The sequence below is a fragment of the Sardina pilchardus genome, chromosome 15 (genome assembly GCF_963854185.1).
Source record: "Sardina pilchardus chromosome 15, fSarPil1.1, whole genome shotgun sequence".
Classification (NCBI taxonomy): domain Eukaryota; kingdom Metazoa; phylum Chordata; class Actinopteri; order Clupeiformes; family Clupeidae; genus Sardina; species Sardina pilchardus.
The window spans coordinates 10,408,483-10,430,656 of NC_085008.1; the positions used below are offsets into that span (position 1 = coordinate 10,408,483).

General features: G+C 38.8%; 2 protein-coding genes across 3 annotated transcripts in view; both read left to right on the top strand.

Moving 5' to 3' along the window:
- LOC134102590 (inactive N-acetylated-alpha-linked acidic dipeptidase-like protein 2) overlaps positions 1-5,291 on the top strand; it is a 185,634-nt gene extending 180,343 nt beyond the window's left edge. For both annotated transcript variants that reach the window (XM_062556740.1, XM_062556742.1), the window contains one exon: positions 1,949-5,291. In XM_062556740.1, coding sequence (XP_062412724.1) covers positions 1,949-2,129 — 181 coding nt within the window. In that variant the 3' untranslated portion in view covers positions 2,130-5,291. The remainder of the gene's footprint in view (positions 1-1,948) is intronic.
- An 8,826-nt stretch (positions 5,292-14,117) lies between these two features.
- The window catches only part of si:ch211-51h4.2 (uncharacterized), an 80,834-nt gene continuing 72,777 nt past the window's right edge, over positions 14,118-22,174 (top strand). Inside the window, exons 1-3 of the mRNA XM_062555416.1 lie at positions 14,118-14,163; positions 14,604-14,672; positions 14,777-14,879. Coding sequence (XP_062411400.1) covers positions 14,658-14,672; positions 14,777-14,879 — 118 coding nt within the window. The 5' untranslated portion in view covers positions 14,118-14,163; positions 14,604-14,657. The remainder of the gene's footprint in view (positions 14,164-14,603; positions 14,673-14,776; positions 14,880-22,174) is intronic.

A 22,174-nucleotide genomic window follows, 5' to 3' on the forward strand; every position in this document is an offset into this window, starting at 1 on the left:
GAATGGGAAAAGATTAAGTGCCGGGGCCTTGTAAAGCACAATATCCATTTATCTCCCTGTGTTCAGTGGTTGAGCCACCGGGGAATTAGTCTCATCCCGCTGACCTCCATGTTCCTCCACTCGCCTGGGTACGTTTTTCACCGCGTTCCGAGCAGTTTGGTCTCATCATGCTAAGACAACGCTTTGGAAGATGGAAGATGGAAGGCGTAACACCCACGCGATTTTGTTCGAGCCACACAAATTGTGTGAAATGTTTGGTCTAGTTCTAGCTGTGTTCAATACATATCAAGTTACTATAATGAGTACACGTACTTAGGAAACCTTGGTTGATAAAGATGTCTGTGAGTCATCTTCCCTTAGAGGAAATGGGGGAAGAAGGGAGGGTAGTGATGAAGTGATAGAAGGGAGAGAATGAGGGAGGGGAGGAGGTGAGAGGAAGGCGGCGGTAGGTAGAGAGAGTGGAGGTGGGGGAACGCAGGCTGTGGTGGAGACAGCTGTGAGGTATTTGACCTGGCGAGGTCTCACAGAGATGGATGGCACTCAAACGCACACTGTACAGTCTGCTGTGGCAGCTAAAACAAATGTCTTTATGCTGTCAACAACTGACAGATGATGCCTGACTGACAGCGGGGATGACTGTGTTTTTAAAGGCTAAATCCAATTTGGAGTGTTGAAGTGGAGAGCTCTCTCTTGGTTAAAGACGTAGGGTTACTGAGCTCTCTTGATCAATAGCCAAGGGGATTTCATTGAGATTGTGTGTTTTAAGATTTTTTTCAGACTGTGCATTAGGAACCAAAGACCAAAATCAAAAGCATCACAATCCATGATCCTGTGTATCCATGATGCATACACTGTACATCATAATACATTATCCTCTACGTTCACATTTAAAGGTAGCATTTAATGGACCATCCTTACACCAAAATACTTGAATGAGGGGCATTAGTTAAAAGACTCCAAGTCTTGAAACAAGACTGCAATAAGAAGAAGTGCATCAGTGAGTGCTACTAAATAGTCAAGTGTCAGTTACAGGTGGTACTGTACTGTAAGTCTAGGATTGGGAGTAGTGCCACAGGAGAAGATGAAGAGCTGGGTCTTCAGAAGGTTTTTTTAAGATGGAGAGGGTTGTCGCTGTTCAAGTAGTGTGTTCCACCTACAAGGAACAATAGATGAAATCTTTCAAGAATCTTTCCCAAATCAAGTCTTTTGGTGTGAGGATGCTGTTAGATGTGAAGATCAATTATGTATTGAGGTTAGTAGTATTTGCTTTTTAACATAAACTCACTCAGTGTGCAATTTAACAAAGATTTGAATGTTGAATATGATTCAGGAAAGATAACATGTTTGACACAATATTGCTTTCTCTTTTCCATTTCTTGTTTAATCAATGCTCTGATATGGTATCCTGAACTGCTTTTACCCAACTAAGTTGGAGCTGTAGATTTTCCATCAGATCTTTTCAGACCTGTACAATTGAAAGATTAGTCCGTTGATTCAAATTTAAATAATACCCCTTTCAGTAACTGGTAGTTTACTCTATGGCTTTAACTTTGAGGTGTTGAGGTGTCTGAAGACACCGATTCAAGTTCTTTTACTGGAACAATACTTGGCCTGTTGTGTAAGCCATGGACTCATGAACATATACTCAAGGTCAAGGTGATGCTCTAAACCCAAGTCAGCCTGTTTACAGATGAAGAATTGGCTCATTTGTTCTACTTGTCCAGCCAGTTAAAACAACGACGGAAAACTGAAAATCAATAAATGACCTTAGAGCGTGAAGAATAAAAGCTCAAAAAGCTTCTCACATTCACCTGCATTATTGTAAGTGTAGACCACTTCAAGCCTCAATCCTTTCAAGGAGCCTGAGCTTATATTGTGTGCATGACACCTGGATCTTCTACAATATTGATGACTCCAACTTTCCTCTCTCATCTCCTGTCCCCCACAGGAACCTTCTGTATGGGTTGAGCACACAGTCCTCCCGTTTCTCCATACTGAAGGATGCCCATGAAGTGAAAAGGCCTGTAAACCAGACTTTATCTCTTGTTTTCAATGCCATAAGGTCAGCTCAGAGACTTGTCCAGAGTGGGCTCGAACTCTTTGAGAATGACCCAGACAGTTCCCACTGACACGGAGCGTTTAGGAGAGGTTGTTGGCGGCGTAGTCCCACTCTCGGCAGGCATATTGGAGGCGCACCACCTGAGGAAAGACCCAAACAGCAGCAACAAACTCTAATATATGATTGTTTTGCACTGATTATCTTGATAACCGAAACTATGAAGGGCTTGGAAGAGTAGTCCTATTTTAAGCAATATTAATCTTATTGTTTTTGACAGTGTCCATAAAATGCTTTTGGTTCATTTTTCAAGGTCTGTACCAAATGTCTTTAGGGAAATTAGCTTATTTGCCGTCTACCCCAATTAGCCTATAGCTCTTTTTTAACTATAGTGCAATCCACTTCCAAGCTAGGCAAACGGTGCCAGACTGAGTTCTTGCACACACGTAGGAGAGGTATGTGTCCTCTTATCTAACTTTGGGTTGATGGAAAATAAGCTAATTTAAAAAAAAGTTGGCCTGTTCCTAAGATTGATAGCAATGAAGGCAGCAAGCTTAACTGTGAGACTAAATGGAAAAACCACAGCAACCAAAGAGGTGAAAAGATATACTGTAATGTATACTGTAGTACCGATACAAAACCAGCATACTGGAAAACGTACAATTAAGAATAATATTATTTATTATTTTTTGAGGAAATTTCTTAGTATCCAAACCGTATGCAAAAACATTGGGGGAATCAAATTAATACAGATACAAATTCATGCAGTCCTATTTAGTTGAAGTAAATACATATAATAGTTTACATTAATGTGATTAACCTGTGAATAACCTGTAAGTACATGTTTAGTGCAATAGTACATCCAATAATGCGTCAATGCCGATGGTCACATTCAGTGCTTCCTGAGGTCTGAGGCCCATGGAGTGCCTTATATCCATGCACAGAGGTGCAGGACTTTGTGTTACTGATGAGATAAACGATGTGTAATGTCACACCACAGGAAGTTAGGCTTGTGTTCATGACCACCAGCAGACAAAATACATGATAAGTAAAACACAAATGTTCTTACTGGAAAGAAACTGCTCCTCGGTCTGTTCTGGTATCACCTATCAGGATATATACTGGATTTATATTTAGGTTGAGGAGTAGACACTTTATCCCTAATATTTGGACAAAACAAAATGCATAATTATTTGTGTATTGCAGTGCTATAAGATTGAGACTACCATGTATATAGTTGATTTTCAAGAGCACAGAGGCTGCAATGCTGACATTTACTTAAATACTCGTGCAGCTTTGACAACAAATGTGTGTGTTTGTGAACAATAAGTTGGAAAACGCAACTTTGAAATCAAAAACTGTGAGTTGCATACGGATATTGCACATGTGTCAATATTTCCACCTTCATCAAGCATCCTTTGAAGGCTTAATCATAGTGTACCTGTATTGATAACTGTATGCAGTGATGAATATTCACTAATTGACGTTGCACTCTCATATGAAGGCTACAGTTGTTTTGCTTTAACTGATAGATGCCGTATGCCTGCAATTTTGGTGCACTTTAAATTGGAATGTTTTTTTTTAGGGAGAATTTCAAGTGTTGTGATTTGTAAATGAACATGTTAAATTACTTGATGCTAAAAAACTAAAATAAAACAGGCCAATTTTGCGACACTTGAATCAGGGAATCAAATTCAACCAAGCTTTAAGTTCTTAATGTGCCTTTCAGTTAAGAAGCATCTGTGCAGTAAAAATAACATGAAAATTGTCAGTATCAAAACAAGGAAAACAAATTCTAAAGCTTGTTTACTCATAAGCTCCCTTTTCTGTAGCATTTGACATGAAGCAGTTTCAATCATATGTGTACCATCTACACAGCTGGACTCTGACAGAACTGTTCTCTTTGACTGTTCCTCATTGACCAACAACAGAAATTACTTCTGCGCTAATTTCAACTAAAATCACTAATTTCCATTGCTGATCTGTAGTCTGCTCTATGCCCTCTGCGGGAGCAAAGTAGTTATGTATGAGTAATACACTTCAATGAAAACGCATGTTACTTTTGAAATCCTTAGGATTCTTTTTTGTCACAATGAAATGTGAGTATCCCACATCCACTGAGTAAATCAATTAAATGAATGTATAACAATATGGCAAAGTGTACATGTGGGTAAAAATACCATTAATTCTTGAATGATTTGGATGATGTTGGATATCAAATATTCTATCAGGTGTGTTTACACTTTCCATAAAGGTTTACCATATTTGTAAATGTTTTTGTAAAATAAGCACCATGACTGTAGAAAATGAGTGCAGAATAGAAGCAGTAATGTGAATAAAATACGCTGTAGATTTGCACTAAAACCATATCAAACACATCATTTTAAATATCAGGACAATATCTGCATGTTTAATGTCTTACATTTACACTTACTGTAAGTAATGCAAGTTTGTTTTTATTGTTTTGACTAAGGTCTAAACCCAACCCTTAATGGTTTTACCTTTAAGTTATACATCTCAGCTGTCTTACTCATGTAAGTACGGCTTTTTAAATAGAATACAGCAGGGAAACAGGGTTGGGGAGTGTGTCAACTCTATTTAATGACATTATATTTCAACTATTCTCATTATGTGTGTTGTTCATTATGTTATGATGTTATCATGGTAAGAGGATGCTTTTATTTTTATTTATTTATTTTAGAACTCCACGGTGTCTGGTATCACCACAGGAGAGAAAAATAATGGGCTGGTTTGTCTCCCTCTCCCTCCCTTATATCATCCCTAACTATGATGAGACTCTTGTTACATTATCCACTCACTGTTGTGAGTACTAAAATGGCTATTATTCTACAGTGGCCATACTGTAGGGTAAACTCTTTAGCACTGTGGTTGTGTGTGAAATAATGATCTGTTGAGGAGATGTGAAGTCCAGCCACAGTCACTGAGCTGTTTGGTTTTGCTAAAAATGTGATGTGAAGTTTCATATACAGTATGATGTCTGCATTCAGGGTCGAAAGGATTCATTGTCAGGGAGGTGGATTTCGTACAAGAGAGTAATGAAATTCATAGAGAGCAAAATGCTAGGCATGTACAAATGCAGCCCCTCTCTCAATTACTTTGTCTCTGCACAAAGTACTGGTTACATTTTGTCTTTTTGTTTCTCATGCATGAATTTGTCCCAGCTGGTTTGGCTTGCTGAATGATTATGTCTTCTGAAGCAATAAACTGATTTCTACATGAACTTTTCAAGATACTCCTAACTTTGATACTTTTGTTTCTGCGCTACTCAGAGGTGGGCACAAATACATCAAAAACTATTTTGTTACAAAATACAAATACTGGCTTAGAAAATGTAACAAAATAAAATACAAAATACTGACGTGAAAAATGTATTTAATTAAAATACAAGTAATTAGTAATTAGAAAATACAAAAATACCCCCACAATAATCATGGTATACCAACTTCTAAAATAAACTACAAGAAATCCTATTTTTTTATTGGCTGACAGAGGCCTAAATTCTTTACTTTGGGCTGAAGTAGCCTGGTCCTACCATACTCTCGTACATTCATAATGTACAGAGAGTCTGGCCACTTTCCATTGCCAAGCATGAATTTCCTTGAATGCGGATACTTTATTGTTTAAAACAATTGGATCTGCCCAGAGCCACTCAGATCTGGCATAACCAATCGCTATACGTTTGGTCGTGAGGTGACATGCTCAAACTAGCGACCTCAACGTCATCGTTCTCAGCTACTCCCTCTGTTCTCTGATTGGACCTGCACATTTTTGTTTTGAGAAAACCTGTAAATACTGTATACCGCAGGCCCAGACTACGTAGTGAAGTGAAATGAAAACTGAACGGAAGTACGTAGGAAGGCGGAGCCAGGCTACCTATGAAGTAGATCTAGTAAAAATAATTAATCAGCATCCCATATCAATATAAACGATGATTGAACTGACAACAAGCAGGCTTTGCAACAGTGGAATCAACTGCGATGAAGCAAACTACCCCCATGATTTTCCGTGTTCAATGAAAGTAGTACGACAGATTGAACAGGTTAGCCTTTTTAAATTGAACAGCATTTCCCTTTTTCTGCTATAAATGCATGCCTTTTGCCTTCATACATGACTGGCAACACCGGGGACAAATAAAGTAACATCCTGTATGGTGTCTCAATAAACAGAATGAATTAACTGGGTGGTGAACTGTTTTGCATTGGGGAGGTTTTTGCCTCAGTCTCCTCCATTATTTCTGCAGATCAGGACGCCTTGGTTGATCCCTTACATAAATCCTCATGTCAAAGGTTATGGTCATGGGGTTCATGTCATGTTCTCCCTCAGTGTCTTATAATTGTTTTCAAATTTTAGTCTTGTTGCACTTGACACACCTGACAATTCAAGCTCCTGAAGTCAACTTTCAGACATGATCTTAGGAGATGATGATGACAACAGAAAAGACACATCTAATGCTTTTAAGTTGTCTACATGGTGACATAAAATCAAGGCTGGTTCTAGCCTGCTATATCTGGGTGGGCTGGAATAAAATAGCAAAGCAGTCAAATTGGATCAAAATGGACATAAACACATACACATGTTGAGATGGGTGCTCAGGCCTATGTGTTTCAGAGCTAGACAACAATGAGGTTGAATTAACAGAATGTTTCAAAGTACAGAGTGTGCTTAAAGCTTGTAGTAGCGGTGTGGTCTTCATCAATTTAAAGCTTTTTAAAGTATTACACAGTTATGTACCAGCCAGCTATCATTCCACTCAATGCTATCTCATCTACATCCAAGCCGGGCTTGAGCCCAAGGGATATCACCCGTCACCCTCCCTATTCTTACTGAGTAACTCCTAGGCAACAAGAAACCACAAAGAAAAAAAAAAACAATGTACAAAACCAGGTTCAACAACATTCTGACCTTTGGCTCCCAGACTATGATAAGCATAGTATATTGTCATGATTATAGGTAAGAGGCGATATTTAACTGAGTGATGAATTTTTGGCTAATTTGAGGGGGAAAATGACAGATTTTTGTTAAGTATTTAAGTATTTGAAATACTCTAAATACAATCCCTCAAAATATTTTGTTACAAATTACATTTGATTTTTTCCAATCCTGCAAAATACAAATTACAAAATACACTAAAGTAATTTATACGTATTTAAAATACATATAATTGAAATACTGCCCATGTCTGGCGCTACTGTTGTTTACTGAAGTCCTGCACACACAGCCATACTGTCTAGACATGAGCGCTAGGTCAAATTCAAGACTCCTCCACAGTGGTTCCTTGTTGATGGAATGAGTCGCCCAGTGCTCTCTGTTCCAATGATAGCTTTGTGTCTTTCAAGAGGGGTCAAAAGACATATCTGTTCATCAACATGCACTTAGTTCATTATGCGTTTCTTATGCGCCATGGTTTGTATATTATGGTATATCGTTATTTTCATTAAGATATTGATTGAATTAACAGCATTGTTTATTATTGCTATTTTGTTGCTGTTATAATGTAATATGACCAACTTCTACATTGTTTACTGTTAAATGTAAGTATTATATTGTTGTTAGATGCACATCGCTTTGGACAACAGCATCTGCTAAATACCATAACCATAACCAAACAATTCAAATCAGTTTGACAAGCTGTGGACAGTGCCAGTAAATCCATTAAATATTACTTTAACATCAAAGCAAGCACCTGAACTAAAAGGAGGGTATGCAAAGTATAAAATCCAGTTTTACATTAAGAGGTCATTTGGTGAATGATATATGAAGAAGATGTATGAGTAAATGAGCTCCACAGAGAATGAGGATGTTTACTTTGGAAACATTTTCTTTTTTTACACACTCAATTATGCAACTTGTGATTAATCTTCTTGCTGAGATTCCAAGTGGAATATTGTTAGTCCCTTCATCAGCCATTTGCCTCTGACTTTCTACGGCCGGCCTGCTTCGTGGTAAAAGTACTATTTCATTTGTTTTCCAGTCCTTCCTGATTAAAATAAATAGACCTATTAATGTTCATAGACCTACATTAAGGCGTACAGGTGCTCTACCCTGTGTAAGACAGAGGTGTGCATGTGAATCTTCAACTGTAACATGTGTTGATGGGCTGTAACAATTCTTATTGTCGTCAGTCCAATTACCAAACACCGAAGGTTGAAACAAATTAGGCTCTTTGTGTGGTTGCTACATGTTATTTGCGTTAAATGGGGTGATTTCCTAGTACTGTGGGTTTATTTTAATATCTGTTGTCTTTTCTGAAAGAATTCCGCAAGTCTCCCATTTATGCAGATATAAACCCCCTAAAACTCATAAAGTTTTCATAACAATACCCCTGGGAAGAAATTAGATTAGAATTTTAACGGTAACTTGTAAAGATGTGTTTTATTAACTATTATATTCACTCTGTGGGTCCAATAAAAGGGTTTTAAAAGAATAATCTTTATGGTTTGCTGCTATTCCTACCATTTACAATATTGAAGAAATTAGCTTGAAACGACTATTAAAACTATGTTCATGGGGGACATATTAAAAAGTATATATAATGTAGGGTGTAATGTATTCCGTGTTTGACATCTTCATCCTCTTGCTGTGCCATATAGTGTTTTTTTTTTTTTTTTTTTTAGCCCAGTACTGTTTGCTCAGGGGAAGGTTACATCGATTTTGTAGGCAACTAGGTTCCACTCTTTGGAAACAAGTCGAGCAGCAGCAAGCGCATGCGCAGTATTAGCCACTGGATGTGGAGGATGCTCTCACCTCAGGTGTACCGTCCGACTGACAGAGAAAAACAATGATGGCGACTGCTGCCGAGGAAATCAACCAGAGCTGTCCTATATCTGACAATGACATGACGTCTGTTTCTTTCAAAATTGCCAGAAAGAATCAGGACAGACCCTGGAAGTTGAGGTTTATTTATCTACAATGCTGTGAGTATCAGAGATTGTGCAGCGCACCGCAGCCTCCAAAGTGTCTTGATCGAGTGTGAATGTTCTCCCCTTTTCCAGGAAGGACAGAAACGGCACATTAGGACATATTTCACCTATATCACAATTTCATCCTGTTCGTAGTTTCCAGCCAGTCATTTGCGTGAGTCTAGTCTAGTGATATAAGCTATGTGATTCATATGAACTGACTGATGACGTCATTCTGTAGAGCCCTGCCCCGGCAACTCTCCACCAACTGCAATACAGCGATTCCTTCTTAGGCACGGTGCATCAAATGCATGCAATAAGCATAGCCTATAGTCTATCTCAATGTATGTCTGCAATGACGTTCAATGCCGTTATTAGTAGATTTACTAGGTATCCTAAATTGCTCAGTGCTAACATTTCTAATAGCTTTCTTCAGTCGTTCAGTTCACTTAAGATATAGGCCTACATTTCAAATATGGCCTATCTATTAATAGCATAATGGTCATAAGGTATCAAACTTTTGACTGTAAGGAAATATGTCACAAGGTGTTGAGAATTTAAATCAATGATCAAAGGTAATGGCACGGTTATAGGCCGTTAGTGACAAGACAGTCCATCCATGCAATGCAATGTTCAATCCATGCAATGGGGCCTATAGGGCCTACTGTATCTGTGTGTCTGCATATTAATACCTATCATTGTCTTTTCATCTAGAAATTACCATGATGTAACACATGTTCTGAAACGCTAGCATGTTGCTAGCACGGTGTTGTTTTAACCAGTTGTTTAAGACACACTGTTAAGGCATTGCATTTCCAATGAAATGAGCAAAGCCAGTGTAATGTCTGCTGTTTTCAGGACTGCCAATAGCAGCCAGTTCCTATAGTCTGGTGGTGATGCTTTCTTCTGAAGTACCAAGATGTCTATTGACCATATCAGTGAAGCACCAGGAGAGCATACTATTGTCTTTGGGTATTAACACTTTTCAGAATTGTGATTTTGTTAATTTCAGAATTGTGATTTTTGTGGTGATGCTTTCTTCTGAAGTACCAAGATGTCTATTGACCATATCAGTGAAGCACCAGGAGATCATACTATTGTCTTTGGGTATTAACACTTTTCAGAATTGTGATTTTGTTAATATTTTGCCAATAGCAGCCAGTTCCTATAGTCTGGTGGTGATGCTTTCTTCTGAAGTACCAAGATGTCTATTGACCATATCAGTGAAGCACCAGGAGAGCATACTATTGTCCTTGGGTATTAACACTTTTCAGAATTGTGATTTTGTTAATATCAGCTGTATAGTGTATGACTGTGAGGACAACTCTTTGTCAGAATGGTAATGCATTTGACTTCTAGTCCACAGATAGAACGCAGTTATTAGCTCTGTTGTATTATGACTGAGGCCTTGTCATACATTCACAAACTAGTTTTATTTTCACAGGGTGCTAATTTAATTGTCTTTAATTCTATCACAGGCAAGAAGTGTTAATCGCTATTTGAGACACTAAAGATTTAAAAGGGAATATTTGGACTATGCTGTAGAGTAGAGTCTTTTTTAAGTTAGTCCTTTCAGTTTGTGTTTTTGTATATTTGTGTGGGTAGGCTACATCTATGCTAATATATTCTTATTGGACCAGGAATAATGTTTGGTGCAGAGTAATGTGTTACTTAAAGAAAGTTAGTGCCCTCAGGGACAGTAGCTCCTAATCCTTGCATTGGCACTGTTGTTGCATCATTACACTATAAAGCTGGTTGGATTAATTTTCTTTTTCTCAGTATATGAAGTAGCCTAGATCTTAGTTATAAACTGTGGGTCTACTGTTGTACCTTTGGTGTGTAAGCACTGCTAAACATTTTGATAGTGTATCTGTGTTGTGATTTACATACATAATAAGCGCATCATGTCTGAAAATGCCATCAACAATTCATTAATCATCATGACTCCATGAATTATGGGAAACTGCTCTCCAATGCAAAAGTTATGTAGATACTAAATTAAAAGGCTTTGTCAAGATGACACTCTTGTGAGCTGGAAATTTGCCAGTGGAAGTGATACCAATGTCATTAAAGCACCATTATGGAGACTTAGCAACTTTGTTTCTCATTGTAATCAATCTTCTTGTCGTAGTGTGCAGGTGTTATTTTGAAGTCTTAAAGTAACAGCTGAACAGCTTTGGACTATGTGTACATCTTAAATTGAATCTAATTTGACTTTGAGTACTCGCCTAGAAAATGTCTCTGAATGTTCCTTTTGTTGAAATGATCACAGTGAAGTAAGATTGTAAAAGTGATTTCATTTGATTTGTCGTTTCTTATGAGTATACAGCAGAAATGATGCAGGCGTGACTTATACTGTGCAGTGTTCATCTATTATAGTGGGAGTGGGAGATTTATGCAGCCAGGGTGTTAAAAGTCATGCCAATATTCATGTGAAGGATGTTGCATAGTGTTCATATCGACAGTCTTCATGGATAGATATGCAGGCAAAATTATAACGTCTCTGAGTACGTACAGCTTTGCTATTGATTTTCACCTATCTTTATAACAGCTGCTACACAGAGTTATGCAGTAAGTTGCTATGGTGCTGTGATACACTTTGCCACAATTGAGCATGTATTGATTTCGGGAGTCATTTCTATCTTAGTGTGTCATAATGTATGCAGGGCTGTTAATACGGTCTAGCAGCAATAAAGAGAGAGGAGTCATTTACTACATTTGCGAGGAGATCATTGGACATGAAACACAGGCCACACTGCCAGCTATTGTAATTGTATCTCTAAAGGATTCAGTAATGAAACTGCCTGTTGGAAATGCTGGCTTTATCTACAGTGGTTGCTATTTTTGTGTGCCACGCCAGATAGCCTCTTAATAGTGTAAAGCTGAATGTGTGGTGGAGTGAGTTAGATGTCACGTCTCATTGATAAAAATGAATCATTCATTTCTTCTATTATTTTTCACTGTGGCATTAGCATTTTGACTCCCGGTTGCCTGTCCATGCATCCATAACTAATCCCAGCCAATACATTTACGGCACAATTGAAAATCAAGTGCTATCAGTGAGTGGGTTTTAGACAAACTTCTTTGGTACTTTAGAGTTCCTCACTCACTCGTGACTGCCTCCTGCTACTGGTTAATCAGCAGCCTCGTATTCATATTCATATTCATCAAGGCTGTAAAGCATTAGGCTTGTAATTGGGTCAGCTGAGACGGTGCTGGGAGGCCATGCTGCCAGGCTGAGATTTGCCTCCTCTGTATCTCCACATCCACAGCCAGCTACTGCTAGGCCGTGAACTGTTGCTAACTGTATGGCAAATATTAACATTTCACCTGACCTCAAGTCAATACTTGTGTGTAGGTGGGTTTGGCAGTGGAAATGTTCAGCATTGCAGAATTCTGTCCATCCATCATTTGGTATCAGATACAAGTCTTTCAAAATCCATTCCACATATGCAAAGCGACAAACCTTGGGTTTGAGAAAGGCGCTATATAGATTAAACGAAACGTATTATTAAGTCTTAATCATATGTGATAACTCATATTTTAGATGCAGAATGTTTGTAGGCTATGATCTCGGAGGTCATTTTACACTTGTCCTTTTGTGTGTTTATCATATAAACTGAGCTTAAAAATGTGAAAAGTGTCCACCTCAGACATATTTTTGAAGAAATACAGAAGTATTATTCTGTCAGAAAATGTAATACGGTGCATATACAGTATAGTTTATTCCAGTACAAAGGGTATAATTATTGTGTGTCCTATATTAATACGATATTATGAGGCCACAATCCCTATTTTTCAACTTTATGACCATCGTGTTGATTTAAATCCCCTCTAATGCTTCATCACAAGGGGAGAATCCAACAAGAAGCCATGCTGAAAAGAGACTTACTTCAAAAAGACACATTACACATTTTCTGAAACCTGTAATGTATTGTATTGTTAACAGATGGATTTTTATTTGCCAAAAAAATCTGTATGTGGAGTGTGTGAAGGTGAGCCTTCTCCATCTCCGGGATTCCCATCAGTGTTATTAGTGCCCGAACAGCCTCAACCTTCAAACAGTGTTTGTTTGCCTTCTGATGCTCTTGAGAGCTTGAGCATTTTGTATGTAATTGCTCTTGTATCAGATATACACAAGTAAACATCTTTGAAAGTCACTGAATATTTGTCACCCAGGTTCCTACTATACTGTATGCCTGTTTTGGCTATCTTTTTGTATTTTGATAGCTGACAGATGGCACTTTCAACTGTGCCGTTGATGCACTGATTACTGTTTGTCAACTTAAAATCATTATTTTTGTTTGGGTTGCAGATTTTTTATCCATCGCAACTATACTCGGGACAGGCATCTTGGGTAAGTCATTTTGGGTGCCCATATAAAGTTTTCAAACTTTGTGGTCAAGAAAAAAATAGATCATTGAACTTCTTGAAGAAAATGTTGAAATGAAATAAAGCCTCTTTATTTTTCAAATCACTCTATTGAGACATATGTTGCCTTGTATGAAGTAAGGCCTCTCACTCAGAATGGCTCAACATATAAATGTGAGTTATGACAATATTGACAACAGGCCAAGTGTAAAAAGAAGTGGAGTTCTGTACTGGAGAGGGTGGTGGTTCTGTTAAAATATGTTTGACAGGAATATGTTCATTGAAGTCATCCGGTTTTCCTAACCAGTCATTCTGCATAGGGGTATATTTATCTGGCCAAGACATAAAAATAAGTAAAGACAATCACCCAGCAATAGGAAATGTCTATTGTATTGTGCCTTGCCAATGATTCCCCCAGTATGTGGTTTATGGTCTGTGTAAGTTGAGACATATATTTATGAAAGATAGCAATTACATGGTGCATTGAATTTAACTGTTCTGTTTTCAATAAGATTTAATAGTTCTTAAAAAGACATTGCTCATCCTCCTTAAAACCTCTGCCAAACCACTTTACTGCTTTTATCGTACTATAAAAAAGACATTACAAGCATCAATTAATTTTAGCCTTACATTTTTCTTGACTTCCAAATTAACACTCCTTGAATGAGCAGAGCAGTTCCTTCAAGTAGTGTGAAGAGTAGGCGATCGTGGTGTAAAACCTTTTGTGGTTCCTTCAAAATAGGTCTGCCGGTGACAATAGCACAAGCTGGATTGCTGCCGTTTCTGGTGTCCTTCATCATTGGCTTTTTCATACAGGTGAGTGCTATGTCAGTTTCAAGTGCCATGCTTTTGACTACCATTACCCATAGAATGTGTATTTTAATGCACACACAAAAACAGCTCCAGCTTTAATCATGCTAAAACCTTTAACTGCCAAATTAAGTATGAAGTTTTCTCTGACAGTTTTCTCTTGGATAACTTAATTGTAATTTGTGAAACATTCGCTTCTGTCGGAAAAAAAGTCCCTTTGGTATTTGCCCTTGACAGGATTGTATAGCCTGAGAAATTGCATGAAAGAAAAATGAGACTTAATTTGTCTGCTGTCTGAATTTAGTCAATAATGGTGCTGACGTGGATTCATATTGACCGTCTATTGTCAGTGAATGGAAGAACAAAGATTAGTTGGAATTCCAGAAAGTAAAGTTAACCTTTGATGATTTGCTAAACTCACACAAGCATTTTTCTCTTGTCAACAGGCTCTGCTCATATATCTGTTTGTGGACTTGCTGCAGCGATGCAGGGTTAGCCAGATGGAATCATTAAAGGTTGGCTACAGTACAGTACATGTCTTCGAAAGAAATAATTTTGAATTGAACTCAGTAAAATTTCTCCAAGTATGTACTGTAATGGCATGTTATTTTCCTCCCAGACTACGGAGACTGAACGTATTCTAATGGAGAACGTCAGCACGCAGGATTCTCCTGTGGTTTACCCTGAAGAGGTGGAGGAGGTAGATGAGGGAGAGGAGGCAGGTAAGGTCCTCCTGTCCATGCAGATTAAAGTAGATTTTTGGGGCTAATTTGCCTTTATTTTGATAGGCTAGTGAGAGTCATTATTCATTCCGTGTCCTACTGTATAATGATTCATTGGTATCATGGATTATTTTAGACAGTAACATTGTAATCACAATTGTGTTTGTATGCTGTTATTGCTTAGTAAGAGAGAAAGTTTCCACTGTTGTGTTTACTTTTTACTGACTGCAGCGTGACAATTTCTAGTCGCCTGAAACCGATGTCACGTCAGTGGTAACCCCGTCAAGTAGTCCGCCCACTTCCAGGTCACGGTTTAGGTGGAAAAGCAAAAAGTACTGGTACCGTGCCGTGCCGTGTAGAGCCGCACTATACCGTGCCGTGTACAGTCGGACTAGTTTGGCAGTGGAAAAGGGACATAAGTGGGAAAGAGAGGTGGGAGGGAATCGAGAAATGACCCATGTCAGACCTGAACCTGGGTATCGTGGGCACTCGGACCTGGATATGGTATAGGAGCTGTTACACCACAGCACAAGATACCGTGCATTTGATTGCAAATATTCTCACAGATGGGAGGCTCTCTGATCAACTTCCATTGCATATAAATGTAAAATCTGTTTTATTTGTTGGCTATTTCTGGATTTAAATAGTGTAAATGTTTCTGTGAGTGAAAATTAATGAACAATCACACTCAATGCATCTCCAATTAGATATTAATGCTAATTTCCATTTCCCTAAGTGGCTCTCCTGGCTCTGTGGAGAACTTTACTGTCAGCTCGTGATGTGAAAGGAGTTTCACTCATCTCACATCTGAGTCTTTCATCTCGGAGTCTTTCACTCCTTCACCATTGTTTGGCGAGAGCTGGCTTCACCATTCTCATTCTGTGCTCCTGTGACTAAGGCAGCTAACAAGTGCATAAATGGCTACCAGCTGTTTCCTGACTTTGTTCTCTTCTGCATGGTGCTAAAGGTAATGGTTTCCCGGCAATGGTTTGCAGGCTGCTTTTTGGCAGTGCTGTACCCAGCCCCTCTGAGAATTTGGTGATTGGTTGGCATTTGATGGCCGTATTTCAAGCCTGTCTTGCTGATTTGGGATAGACCGCTGGCTACCTGTCAGCTAGCTTGGGCCTGTGAGCCAAAGACTTCTGAGATGTCAATAGTGTAGATGTCATATGAGACTTTCCACACTTGCACTAGTAGTGAAACACCATGTAGTTTCATCACTATTACAGTCACACCCAGCTCTGCTCAGCGTTAAAACTCACTCAAAATGTCACAGCCCTTTTGTGGGCACTTGTGTATGTTTATTATGAATGGACAGTGATGGCCACAGTTGTCTCCAATCCTGCTGCTGCTAATGTTATGCTAATTATATCAGTTGACTTCCTCTGCTACTGTGGCACTTGTCATTGCTTTGTCCTTGTGATGTGTGTGCCGTTGTCCTCTAAAAAAAAGTCTGCAACTCCCTCTCTCATGCACTTATGTGTCTTTTATCTTTCACCGTACTGGAACATGGTAAATTACTGTATGTCCACACACAGATTTTCTGTAGCCCAAACCCCTGCATGGTATCAGTGAGTGTCTACATGGGGTCACGAGTGGGCGGCATCTGTCCAAATATTTGTTGTCACTGTTCAAGTACCACAGCTCTGTCTAGCACCAGAATGTGACTCAGCCAAATAATTGGCTACTTTGTCCGCTAAGTGAACATTGGAAATGGCCTTGGAGATGTTGTATGCATGATGACCATTAATGCTATGGCTGTCTTTTGGAAAAAGTGTCAGCCTTCATTCAACATGACATGCCTTTTCACACTTATGCACTTATATGACTTCAGAGGATGTTGGCTGCTGTTATCTACACATGGCATCCCATGAATGACATTTTCATGAAAGGACATTTGCCACATTCAAATGAAATGACATTCAAATGATGCACTCCTATCTTCCCATTGAAATACTGTAATTATGGTCACTTACTTTTGATTCTATGCCAGATACTGACATTAAGCATTTCTTCTTACAGAAAGCCTTGCTACTCCCATTAACATCTACACAGTATAAGAGAAATAATGGATGTTGAATTTTGCTCTGTCAGTCAGTTCTCAAATGACTCTAAGAATTGACCTAGCCTGTCCTGTTGTCATTGAAATGGGATGTGTATACCCAATGAAGGTGGTGTGTACTGGCGAAGGTGCACGGCTGTGCTCTACTTTGGCTACTTATTACTTTGACTCCTGGTCTAATGATGATCAAATATAAAACAGACGCCCCCAAAACCAACTAGAGGTGCCTCATCTAAAGCTTGTATTCCTTACCCAGCTCTTCAGAGGACATCTCCTCATAGCACTACATACTATACTACTAGTCTGGCTTATCCTACGGACAACTGCACTCATTGAAGCACTTACTACTACACTCATTGATGCTCTTGTTGTGGTTGTTGTTTATTGTCAAATGTGTTGTTAGAATTGCTCTTAAAAGCTTAAAGAGGCTTTTACCATGGTGTAAGTCGCTTTGGTTAAAACGCGTCAGCCAAATGAAATGTAATGTAATGTCATGTTATCAGCCTAGTGGGCCTACAGTACATGCCCACCAACCTGCATGTGTCCTGGTGTTCTGGTCCAGGAACCGTCAACCAAAAATAGCTGTAAACAAACAAAACAAAAATAACTGTGTGCTGCTGCACTAGTGCTGCTGTGGTCTTGATAAGCATGATTGTAAAGCTGACCGCTGGATTAGGGCCCCATTACATTACACGCGGCATGTGCTATGAAACCCATTACTTCCAATGGTTTAAGCGCGCAAGAACTGGTCTGCCGCTGTGCTCAGCATAGCGCAGCGCAAGCAGCATTTTGCCGCTTAGCCACTTTTTGCGCACGCCACGGTCAAAGTTGAAATATGTTGAACTTTGACCGCGACACACTGAACTGTAAGTGAATGTCTGTGAAAGTCTTTTGTGCAGACCACAGTGGTAGCCACAACAAAAATCGTTAGAACATTACCTCAACCAAGAGCAACCTAGTGATGCTCGCGGCGCATGCCGTGTGCAATGTGATGGAGCCTTTGGGCCCTCTGGGGACTCTTTGACCTGTGGTGGGTCATTTGAGTGTACAGTACATCCTGCTTCTCCTTCGTCACAGGAAAAGGGAATATTTGTGACAAAGCCAGGAGACTTTGTTCGATGTATGAAACGACTTGGTGGCCTGGAATTCAGATGCTTGGTTCTGATTTGAAAATTGAATGATATTGTCATCGCACAAATAAATGGTGTAAAATTAGCTTTGGTTGGATAAAATCATGGCAATTGCTTTGTAATGGCTGGTAAACTTTGCCAACAGCTGTGGTGTATTGAGTTTTAGCTTAAAGCATTTCATGGTGACAGAGAGATTTGAGTAATTGCTGATGTGCATGTGAATAATACAGAATGTGTGTTGAAATAGCACAGTAGATTAGAACTTGGCACGAAATTCAGAAATGACCTTCTGTTTGCACTTTGCATACATCCTTTATTATTATTGTATAATGGCTATAGGAGAGCTGGCCATAGGAGAGCTGGAGAGCTTTGCAGATACACTACTTCTACTGTGTACTGTAGGTTAAGGTACTTTTACCTTTGACTCTGCACACTCAGAAAGGAACATTTTCGTAGTCACTCTTTGGAAGTCTAAAGAGATGCTGAGTTTAATAAAAACAGAATGTTTTATTTATGTGTTTAGTTTTACTTTTAAATGTTCTGAAGCTGCCTGTTTTTAGTTATCTGTTGTGCCTTTGTGTTTATAATGAGATCATTTTAATTGTCAAACTCAAATTGACCTTCACTTAAGTAATAAGAAATTATTCTATTTCACAAACTCTTGAGAACCGATAGGCATCTTAAGTAAATTAGGTCTGCATCATTAACTGCATTCTGTTAAGGGAACAATTATTAATGTTTGGTTAGTTGATATGAGCTTTTATTAAGATTTGCCAAGAATCACCACTTTGCAGTAATTGTACCCAGCCTTTCTTAAATGATTGGTGGTCATAATTCGTTAATGTACTTTCTGGGAAGGCCTTTTCTAATTATGATGCCCTAAATGGCATTTTTGAGAGTTGAAAGTCTGCTACAAACACCAGAGCATAAATGAATGGCAACACCGATTTATAAGGTTGTTCAAACCTCATTTTTCTTCAATTAAAAAATCACACTTTTTTTCTGTTGCTGTTGCTGTTTGCTCTATTGCTGTTGTTTTTGCCTTGGCTAACACAGCACCCTACTGCAAGGCGACCTGTATATGTAAATGTAACTTCAATAGCTAATTTATAGGAAAAAAAAATCATTTATATTTTTGTTTTATTTGTCTGCACGCTTGCTGTTCTCCCTACTGTTTCATTAGTTAGCAAGTAAGACGGCGCCACATGAAAGCAGTCGGGTTTCAGACTGCCAAACAGATGGTGGCTGTATTGTTTTTTTTTGTGCAGTGTACAGTACCACAGGGATGGTTAGCAGCAGGGATTAGAGGCAGGAGCAGTGCTGAATTCCATCGGTATCAGCACTAACTAAGCAGGGTCGGCCCAAGTCCCGTGGACAAGAGGCATTAAGTATTTTTGACAAGAGATGGAGGGAATAGCCCGCTAATGAAGATGAATGTAGCGGAGGAAAAGGGGTCTGCCCTGTCAGGAGGAGAAAAACAGAAGAGGGTGTGAGGGAGAGGAGAAAGAGGTTGTTTATGAAAGCTGTTTGGAGTCCCTCTTTCTCCTCAATAGATAAAGCGTACTGTAGAATAAAGGCTTCATTTTACCCCGGAGGCAGGAAGACACAGTCAAGATTTAGTAAACACCATTCATTGCTGAGGGATGTTTTATCGTAAAAGGTGAAAAGGCTATTATTAAATGCAGGTCTTAGGGTTGAATGGGGATTTCATTCAGTGTGAAATCAGTGAATCAGTGTGTTTGTTTCTATGAGTCATTGTTCTGTTTTTATTCCCTGTTATGGTTGTAGAGGTTTAGATCGAGATGTTCACCTATACTACAGCTTCTGGAGTGACGAACCTTTTTGTCTTATGGCAAATATGTATAGTCATTTCCCATCAGTCCTACCCAAGTGAAAAATTGTGTTTGCTTTTGGCATTTATACCCTTTTACATAATGAGCGTGCTCTGGGAATCAGATCTTCCATTTTGCATGTGTCAGAATGGATGTAAAGCGTAAGCATATGTGCTGTCATGGTTATTGAATCCCTTGCTTTCAAATGATACATTTGTGATACATCACCTTGCCTCTAGGCTCTAGGGCTCTTAATCTGAGCAGCAGACTCATGATTGTACACGTTTACATTCATACAGATGCACACAAATGCAGTGTATGGGATTGTCACATCATATTCTTATAAAGCCCAAACTAATATGATTGTTTCTGTATCGGAAAGAGAAGAAAAACACAAAACAATTGAGATATTAATTAATTATTAGATATTATTAGATATAAATTTTTTAGACCAGAACATAGTTGTAATATTAGAAAATACATTCAGCGCTGACATTACTGTAAGTACAGTACCATACATATGATCATAATTTAATAAATTAAGCCAAATTCTGAATATAAATATCACCTCACTGTATCATCGCATCAGTCAGTTTACCATCTAAGTTCAACAAAACATATTCCAAATCATCCATCTCAAATCAATGTTTGAGTGATCATTTTGAAAAATTATTTTGGTAAGAGTAAATCAATTCTCTTTGATAGGAAGTGGACTGTATGTCAGACTTTCCAGATTACCTGCCCTTGTTACTGCATCAGCTACTTTTGGCAATGCAGCCTTGTGTTGGAGTAATTGAGCAGTTGTGATTAATGATAGCATCTAATTGTGCTGGAGAGATTACAATGGAAGGGAACCTTTTTGCTTTGGTGAGCAAAGCCATACTGTACTTTTGTGCACTCGGTGTCCTTAGCTACCCTGCAACTGCTGGTAATCTTAAAAATGAATTTCCTCACTTACTAGATTGGTACTTAACCCAAAAGCAAGCTGACCTACATGCACATGACAAAAGAAGAGAGAAGCTGAAAGGAAAGTCAAACTCTGCTGTACTAGAGTTATTGTAGCCTATAATGCCCACAGGACTGTCTGTACAGTAATTTCCCGCATATAAGCCGCATTGTGTATAAGCCGCAGGACAGTGTTTTATGCAAGTTAAAAGAAACAAAGCCATATTAACGGCATATTAACTGCCCCCCTGTATTAACCTCATAGTGGAAGACATTTTGCAAAATCAATGTATAAGCCGCGGCTAATAGTCGGGAAATTACGGTAAACCATATGGTTACTTTGACTTCAATCCAAGAATACCTGTAAACCTGTATCCCATCATTCTAATGATTGTAGACATAACTGGTACGATGTAGATAAATGATTAGAAAAAACATAGCCAGAGTGGGCACAGTTAAAGCATGCTGGCTGCTTCAGAATCTCTGTGCTTGACAGGAGTGTCATCCAGGGCTGTCCTTTGCAGTCGGTCAGTGAGCTGCGCTATCATGGAGCAGTTTTTAATAACAAAAGTTAATGTAATTGTATGTACATATTTACTCCAGAATATTCACCTAAAAAACGGATGAGATGTTTGTTATGGAACTTTATTTTTGTTTACACTGTATACTTTTGCAAATCAGCACATTTAAATGGTGTAGAAAAATATCATTTTCAAATTGCATGGTACTTAGCATATTCCCCGATTTGCCTAATGAATAACTTCAAGCATGAGGGAGTTGGCAATCCATCCAGGAAAATAATTTCTGAAAGATAAGCATTTTTCGACAAGAATGTGTGACTGTACCAAATGAACAGTTTAGCACACACTTTCTTCGGCTGGTTGGAGATACTTCACCATTTACCTCTTCAGTGTGCAGTGTTCAAGCAATTTGCTTGAGTGAATGGATAACTGATTTTATGACTGGATAGGTGAATGCATTATTGTCCCATACTGAATGAGATTGTTTTTAGTCGATTAAGGTGCATTATTTTTGACTCTGGCTTTTGAATTTCAGACAGTGTGAGAAACGCACTGTAATGGAAAATGTTGTTTCAGTTTAATTGAATAGACCATCCTCTGTGATTTCTTGATTGTCTTTTTCTCCGAGCTGTCAGACACTGTCAGGTGGTTATTGTTGAATTACACCCTGTGCAAGGGGCCCAAAAAAGATGACAAAATGAAGGTGAAAAGAGAGGGAAAATGCTAACGGTGACAGCTCTGTGATTCTCTTGCTGATCCACCTCTCCTGAGGTGTCTGCATTTAACGCATGATCAAGGTGCCTTT